Source organism: Babjeviella inositovora (assembly GCF_001661335.1).
Source record: "Babjeviella inositovora NRRL Y-12698 unplaced genomic scaffold BABINscaffold_19, whole genome shotgun sequence".
NCBI classification, from domain to species: domain Eukaryota; kingdom Fungi; phylum Ascomycota; class Pichiomycetes; order Serinales; genus Babjeviella; species Babjeviella inositovora.
In genome coordinates, this window is record NW_017566856.1 from 69889 (window position 1) to 78497 (window position 8609).

Below are 8609 nucleotides of genomic sequence, written 5' to 3' on the forward strand. Positions count from 1 at the left end.
TAACGATTTAAATATAGAGATGCTAAAAAAAGCATGGTTAAGGAGCCCCCCTGGCACAAATGGTGAACCCTTAGAATTACGTCACTCCGGGGGAAATGGAACCAAAGATCGTGTTGAACCGCTAAAGTAAACGTGGGAAGTTGACGTGGAACAATTAAATATGCTACTACTTTTGCCTTTTGGACGGTGCATGGTTAATGAGATCTGATATTGCCCAAGTGTTTATGAGTGCATGTAGGGCAATAAAAGTTTTGGGCTCAACCACTCGGTGCTATGCGCCAAGGCTTTTCTACTTAGAACTGTGCACATCCACAAAAATGATTCTAAAGTGTATCCTATCACAGAACTGTGAGACCTTCCAGATACTAGAGATTGTTAATCGTATAAAATGAGGAGTATGCCACCGTCAAAGGTAGCATGTTCGCTTACCCAGCACAATATTTGTCTTTGATATCTATTATCATCAGCAGAAAACCTTGTACTATGAAGTTTACAAATATTAAGGGGAGTGACATGGCTATTGCCATCATAGCGGTATTGCTTTCCTCCACTGCTGTCCAGGCAAAGTACCACACTTACACCGCATCTGAGCACAAGGTTCTTGCTTGTAAGAACACGCTTGACAATGCTGCCCGTTTCTGTGAGGGTAGGAACAGGGATTACAAGTGTGTCTGTACAAACAGCGTGGATTTGGGCTCCGTTTTGTACTGCATTAAGGATAACGACTGGTACGATGATGGCACTATTGCCTTTCTCAGAAATTCCTGTAACGCCTTCGCCGCAAAGGAATTGGCTGACAATTACTTCGACCTTGCTTATGAAAATGCCACCAAGTACATCATTACCCCCGACAAAAGTTTCAACAAGACCCTCATAACCCATGTTCCGATCACCGTGAAGAAGTCCCTTGTCGTCACGCGCCGGGAGGCAAACATGGAAAGATTCAAGAACTACGACTGGGGTATGTTTTTGGGCGGTGGTTTCGTCGCCTTCATGGGGTTTGTCATGTTGGTTTCGTGTATCGCCAACTGGGGTATGTTAATATTCCCAAGCTTCACCCAGAAGATTTGCAACGGGACCATCTCCAAGGCCTACCGTAAGTATGTCACTTTGCCTGCCACCTTCAAAAAGAGCCGTAACGTGCCATTAATGTTCCTTGGCGTTCCAGTCGGTTTGGTTCCAACCAGATTGGAGTCCATCGTTGTTGCCCTGCTCTATGTCTACATGCTCCTCGCCTGTGCCGTTGATTACAGACACGTCGACAACAACCCAATCTGGAAGAGGCCTATGGGTGAGATCGGTAGAGAAGTTGGTGACAGAACCGGTATTTTGGCTCTCTTTACCTACCCATTGCTTATCATTTTTGCCGGTAGAAATAACATCTTACTCTGGGTCACTCGCTGGAACTTTTCTGTCTTCAACTGTTACCACCGTCATTTGGGGAGAATCTATTTCTTGGTGACTATCGCCCATGCTATTGGCATGAGTTTGACCCAGCTTGCTTCCAGCATGGACCGATACAAGGCTACCATGTTGGCTAACTACGTGATTTGGGGTACCATCGCCACTGCTTTCATGGGTTTCTTGTGCGTTCAGGGTATGTTGGTGTTGAGAAGAAAATCGTACGAATTGTTCTTGGCCACGCATATTCTCTTTGCCATTTTCGTTTTGGTCGGCACCCATATCCACCTTGTTCCGTTCGGCTACGAAAATTTCACCTGGGCCTGTGCTGGCCTTTGGGTCTTTGACAGATTTATCAGATTGGCCAGACTTGTGGGATACGGTATTAAGACCGCCACTGTCACCTTGAAAGCCGATGAAACCTTCAAGGTTACTGTCGCTAAGCCAACATACTGGAAAGCCGGCCCGGGGCAGTACGCCTACGTTACCTTTTTCAGAGCCTCTTGCTTCTGGCAGTCTCACCCGTTCACCATCATGTCTGAGGACGAGAACAACATCACTTTCGCCATCAAGGTCAAGGGCGGTTTCTCTCACGGTATCTATAAGCACTTGGCATCGATGCCAGGCCAAACCGCCCAGATCAAGGTTGCAATCGAGGGTCCGTACGGGTTTGCCTCTCCCACTTCCAAGTACGACCAATCCTTGTTGCTCGCTTCTGGTAACGGTATTCCAGGTTTGTACGACCATGCTATTTCCTTGGTCCAGAGCGACCACGGCAAGCAATCTGTCAAGTTGGTTTGGGTTGCCAGAAACTGGAAGTCTCTTTCTTGGATGTATGAAGAATTGGTACTGTTGAAAGGAACCAAGGTGGAAACTATCATCTATATTACCAGGCCCGAGTCTGGTATCGAAGAAGCCTGGGGTACGAGCTCGGCGTCTTCCGCAAATGAAGACAAGAAGGAAGACGAAAATTCAGCCGAGAACAACTTGAATAATTTGAAGTCCAGTTTGTCGCACATCCAGTTTGTTGAAGGTAGACCAGATATGGAAGCGTTGGTTAGAGATGAGATCACCGTTGCTAGTGGTTCCTTGGCTGTCGTCGCTTGTGGTCATGACGGTGCTGTGGATGATGCCAGATACACTGTGGCTCACAACTTGGACAAATCAGCTCACCGGGTTGACTTTTTCGAAGAATTACAGGTCTGGACTTGAGTGCTCCAAGGTGGACCACTTATTTTTTCAACACTCCAAGCCACCCTCGCTAACAATTGACATGTTTACTTATCACATTCAAGTATTTCTGTAACTTGAGGATATAAGGTTTCCCCTACTTATGTAGTGTCGGGGTCTATAAATAATTTTTAACTATGTCCACTGCATGTGACGTAACATAATTATAGACACTAGGAGAAGGCGTGCGTTCCCCGACAGGGGTATCGGACACGCGCAGGAATCCTGTAAATTTTGCCCATGTTATTTCACGGAGGCACGGTTAGGAAACAATAACATTCTTTGGTCAAAAAGTGGCGCCCGTCAGATCCCAGGATTCGAGCACGTTGCTTGAAGCTTCACTGGACTAGAGACCCTATCTGAATGGATCACAACGCCACCTATGGCTTAGACTAGTGGACTAATAATACAACTTGTAGGATAAAACTCAGATGAAAGGTAACGCTACTCGTGATATATCCGGTAGATAATAGCGGATATTTTTGACTAGATAGAAGAGAGTGCTTTTAATTCGTAAAATATGCATAAGGGTAGCCTGCGACCTCATATACTGAGGCGGATACAATACCTGGGCGCCCGTCTACCGAAAGTAAGGAGATAACGATCGCCGACGTCGGTCAAGGTAAATGTCACCTTTACTACAACAGAGAATTTCTTCATTGTCTAAAATCCTTCGTGAAATCTCTTGTGATTACAATTAGTTTCTCTATCTGTTCGGGTCGGCACCTGTTTCTCCACCCGCCCGTACCGGCACTTGAGCTATTCGCTAGGGTCAAAGTTTGGGTTCCGATCGTCTCGGTTCAGCACTCGATTCTCTCGTGTTAGAGGACAGATTTTGATAACCACTTTTACTCAATCCTGGTGGCCATACACTATATACAACCTCAGAGACCTCTTTGATATTATCCATTCACCACTTACACTAAAATATTTTCTACACAGAGCACTGAGAAAATAAGCATCGCTAGGCCACGGTTATGCGACGCGCATTTGCATGCATAGGCATAAGTGCATGAAACAGACGGGATTACGAAAAATTACGTGAAACAAGTATCGGTAATGGTCAGCCAAATTAGCCAAGTCTCCCTGCATTGTTCAGAAGTTTTCACTAAAAGCAGAACATGCACTGTCACAGCTTCGTATTTCTGGTCTCAGCCATGGCCATTGTTTGTAATATTGCCTTTTTCGTGACTGGGCGGGCGGAATGGTTCTTGGCCTAACCTCGGGTAGTTTTGGTAGAGGTACCACCGATATACCCCGACTTTTGGGATACGCTTGATGTGCATAGCATGGACGAGAGATGAGATCCTACTCTAGGAACAATAAGGGTATCCCTACTTCAACCGACTGCTGGTTTCGATTTTATCCCCCCGCCTTTCAGCATGCGCGATAACTCTGCTCATGTGGTTCCCAGAAACAGTTTGTACCCTTTATTTTGAACAGTTCAGACGATAATAGAACACCGTGTAAAGAGATTCCATCTAAATCTGGTTGTGCACAAACATGCTTATTCTTAGTTCTGCAGGTGCTGGGCATAGCCCAATCCCTGCGCCGTCTCAAGGCGGATCAATTTCCTATACGGCGCAGGTAAATAAACTTTTCTCCTTGTTCCTGACTTCGGGAAATCCCCCCTGGTGGGTTTTAGTCATACAGTGTGATCCAAAATGGACAAATATCACCCAGATTTGGAATAAACCGGTGCATGCAAATTAGAAAGAGGTATAAGATGCCTTATTTCGTGGATGAATCTGCCTGCTATAAAATAGGAGCCTTTTCCAGTAATTTTGTCGTGGTTCAGCAGCAGTATCGGCATTTCTATCCAAGAGAACCAAAACCTATTGTACACCTAACATATACGTACAAAATTCCCAAACATGGTCAGACATTTATCCATCAACATGCTAGCCACGGCTGCGTTCTCCTTAGGGAGTGCAACGTGCTATGTGTACGAAATCTACACCTCCCAAGACTACGCCGTCATGGCGTGCTCCGGGGTTATCGAGGCAACAACCACCTTTTGCCCAAAAAGCGCATACGGCGAGAACTGCTACTGCGCTAGTGTTCCAGAAATGGGATCGCTCTTGACGTGTTTGCACGACATGGGCTACTATAATGACAAGATGGTTGCGCACCTTGGTCACGTCTGCGCTGTCAACTACCCAAACACCACGTTGGATTCTCAATTCTTCGACGCCGTCTACCAGAATGCGTCCAAGTACATCATCACCCCACCGGCCGGTATGAATGCCACTCTTATTTCCTACTCTCCCATCACCGTCGAGCCAAAAGAGGTGAAGGTGTACTACCAGTCGTACTACAACAGATGGAACAATTTTACGTTGGCACTCAATTTAGGTGCAGGGTTCATTGCGTTGTTGACTTTGTTCATGGTTATGTCAGGTATTGCCAACTGGGCAGTGTTGTTGTGTCCTAGCTTGGTCATGCGCCTTAACGGATCCTTCTCTAAGGCGTTGAAAAGGCACGTTACGCTTCCGGCTATGTATTCCACGAACAAGAACGCGCCACTCAAGCTTTTCGGCCTTCCTTTTGGGCTTCTTCCTACAAGAGCCGAGTCATTGATTATTTTTCTGCTCTGGGTGTACATGATTTTGGGAAGCAGTATTGGGTTCCATCATGTCAGCGGCAATTTTATGTGGAACAGAGCAATGTCAGAAATGGGTAACCTTATCGGTGATAGGGCAGGTATGTTGGCGCTCTTTGTGTATCCTATGCTGATCTTGTTTGCGTCAAGGAACAACGTCTTGATGTTCTTCACCCGGTGGAGCTATACCAGGTTTAATACCTTACACAGACACATGGCTCGCATATTTCTTGTATTGGTTATGGCTCATGGAATTGCCATGACCATTAGCATGATTGGAGTTTCAACAGCCAATTACAAGGAAAGTTTGACTGGTTACGTCTTGTGGGGTATTTCCGCGGCCAGCTTAATGGGATTCATTGTAATTCAATCCATACTCCTTGTGAGAAGAAAGTCCTACGAGGCCTTTTTGATTGTGCACATTGTGCTTGCAATCGCCATTTTAATTTCTATCCATTACCACATCAACTCCTTTGGTCTCCAAGGCTTTACCTGGTCTACCATCGGTATTTGGGCTTTGGATAGGGTTATCAGATTGATTCGCATGTTTAGCTTTGGAGTGAAGGAGGCGAGCGTCAAGTTGATCGCTGGGGAAACTGTGAAGGTGACGGTACCAAAGCCAAAGCACTGGAATGCAAAGCCAGGTCAGTATGCGTTTGTGTCCTTCATGATGCCAGCTTGTTTCTGGCAATCGCACCCATTCACCGCAATTTCCACCAACGAAAATGAGCTCAGTTTTGCTATCAAGGTCAAAGGTGGTGTCACCCTGAGCTTGTACAAGCACTTGGTTTCCATGCCTTCTCAGACCGCAAAGATTAAGGTGTGCATCGAAGGACCTTATGGGTTCTCATCCCCAGCTCAGAAATACAGCCAGTCGTTGTTGATGGCGTCGGGTAACGGTATCCCCGGTATGTACGACCATGCCATGAGATTAGCTACTACCAGCACGAAGCACTCTGTCAAGTTGATCTGGATCATGAGAAACTACAAGTCTCTTTCTTGGATGTACGAAGAGATGAAGAAGTTGGGAAGTACCAAGGTTGAGACCATTGTGTACGTCACCAGACCTAATGATTTTATAAGGAAAAACCTTGAACTTTTCGGTACCGATTCCACTGGTTCTGAATCGGACAGATACGACGAGAGTAAGGAAGAGGTCAGAGTAAAGACCGAGATAAACAGTGTGCATAAGTTGCAGGAAAGTTTGCCACACATCGAGTTCAGAGAGGGCAGGCCAGATATTGACGGTATCATCGTGGATGAGATTTCTCTGGCCCAAGGGAGTGTTGCAGTTGTCACTTGTGGCCATGATAGCATGGTTGATGCAATTAGACATGCCGTTGTGAATAGCTTAGACGCCACTTCTCATCGTGTTGATTACTTTGAGGAATTGCAAATTTGGGCATGAGTCTAAAGTTACATGGAGTTAAGATAGTTGTCGTCAGTTTCATTGGATTTTGAAAATTTTAAAAACATGTATCTCAAACTGGAATAATTAGTGGATGTTATTGCATGTGCAAGACCGGATTATCCTCGCTAGACGTCTGTTACCTGGCCCATTCATAGAATAGCCAGTTAGGGAAGAGGGTTTGGCTCGTGAATACATCCCTCACGTATCCTGAGCCAACCCTGGTTTTCCTTTTCCGCATTCGGAGGTATCGGATGCACGCAGAGATTTTGCAAATATTGCACGCATGCCTCGCGGAGTCACTCGTCTTCAAAACAGTGCCACTCACTAACCGAAGACGTGAGACCTGAAAAATGCTTACTTATGTTGAAAGCTTGTTTCTCACATAGAACACCGCAAAACAAGCATTACGGAGTCTGGATTATGTAGTGTGCATGTAAAAGCATTTGATGCATATGAAATGAGGCTACGAAAGGCTCAAAATGGAAACCAGAATTCATTGCTCTTATGCATATTAATTCTAAAGAATTTCTACTGACCACCTCCTGTGATCGTCTCTAGTAATATATCTATTCCTTTACCTATGATCTCTATACAAACCAAGAGCTTTGAAGTATATAACAGTCTGCCCAATTGGCCATGCTTCTTGTATTCAATCATTTCACACGGAAGAACCATCATGTGGTATATATAGTAGGTAATAGTGGATACTGTTAGCTAGCTAAAAAAGAATACTTCGTATGTAAGATATCTACAAGAGAAGGGTAGTCGGCGGCCTTATATACTGAGGCGGATACGATACCTGGGTGCCTGTCTACCTGAGGTAAGGAGATAACGATCGCCGACGTTCGTCTAGGTAGATGGCTCCTATTCTATGAAAGAGAATTAATTCATAGTCTAAAATCCTTTGTAAAATCCTATGTGATTACAGTTTGTTTCCCCATCCGCCCTTATCGGCACTTGAACTATTCGCTAGGGTCGGCGTTTAGGTTCTAATCGCCTCGGTTCAGCACTCGATTTACTCGTGTTAGAGAACAGGTTTTGATAACCACTTTTACCCAGTCCTGGTAGCCATGAACTATACCACATACAACCTCAGAAACCTCTTCTCTGACATTATCCATTCATCACTTACACTAAAAGATTATCTACGTAGAGCACTGAGAAAACAAGTATTGCTAAACCACAGTTGTACGACGCTCATTTGCATGCATATGCATAAGTGCATGAAACAGACGGGATTACGAAAAATTACGTGAATCGAGAGGCGTGAAATATGTGTCGGTAATGACCAGCCCAATTAGCCAAACCTCCCTGTGTTTAGAAATTTTCACTAAAAAGCAGAACATGCACTGTCACAGCTTCGTATTTCTGGTCTCAGCCATGGCTATTGTTTGTAACGTTGCCTTTTTCATAACTGGGCGGAATGGTTCTAGGCCTAATCTCGGGTAGTTTTGGTAGAGATACCACTGATATACCCCAACTTTTGGGATACGCTTGATGTGCATGGCATGGACGAGAGATGAGATCCTACTCTAGGAACAATAAGGGTATCCCTACTTCAACCGACTGCTGGTTTCGATTTTATCCCCCTGCCTTTCAGCACTCGCGGCAACTCTGCCCATGTGGTTCCCAGAAACAGTTCGTACCCTCTATTTTGGCCAGTTCAGACGATAATAGAACACTGTAAAGAAACTCCATCTAAATCTGGTTGTGCACAAACATGCTTATTCTTAGTTCTACAGGTGCTGGGCATAGCCCAATCCCTGCCCCGCCTTAAGGCGGATCAATTTCCTATACGGCGCAGGTAAATAAGCTTTTCTCCTTGTTCCTGACTTTGGGAGATCCCCCTGGTGAGTTTTAGTCATGCAGTGTGAGCAAAAATGAGTAAATATTATCCAGATTCGGTATAAACAAGTGCATGCAAACTAAAAATTCGAATATGATTTAATATCCCACGGATGGATC

The 8609-nt window shown here is 45.1% G+C and overlaps 2 protein-coding genes across 2 annotated transcripts; both read left to right on the forward strand.

The window, feature by feature from the left end:
• The first annotated feature begins 336 nt into the window (after positions 1 to 336).
• Positions 337 to 2721, forward strand: BABINDRAFT_163898 (ferric reductase family protein). Its single transcript, XM_019130172.1, has one exon. The coding sequence runs from the start codon at positions 514 to 516 to the stop codon at positions 2611 to 2613; it is 2100 nt and encodes a 699-aa protein (XP_018982326.1). The 5' UTR covers positions 337 to 513; the 3' UTR covers positions 2614 to 2721.
• A 2256-nt stretch (positions 2722 to 4977) lies between these two features.
• BABINDRAFT_163900 (ferric reductase family protein) lies at positions 4978 to 6910 on the forward strand. Its single transcript, XM_019130173.1, has one exon. It carries the CDS (start codon positions 5019 to 5021, stop codon positions 6639 to 6641), a length of 1623 nt encoding a protein of 540 aa, XP_018982327.1. The 5' UTR covers positions 4978 to 5018; the 3' UTR covers positions 6642 to 6910.
• The last annotated feature ends 1699 nt before the right edge of the window (positions 6911 to 8609 follow it).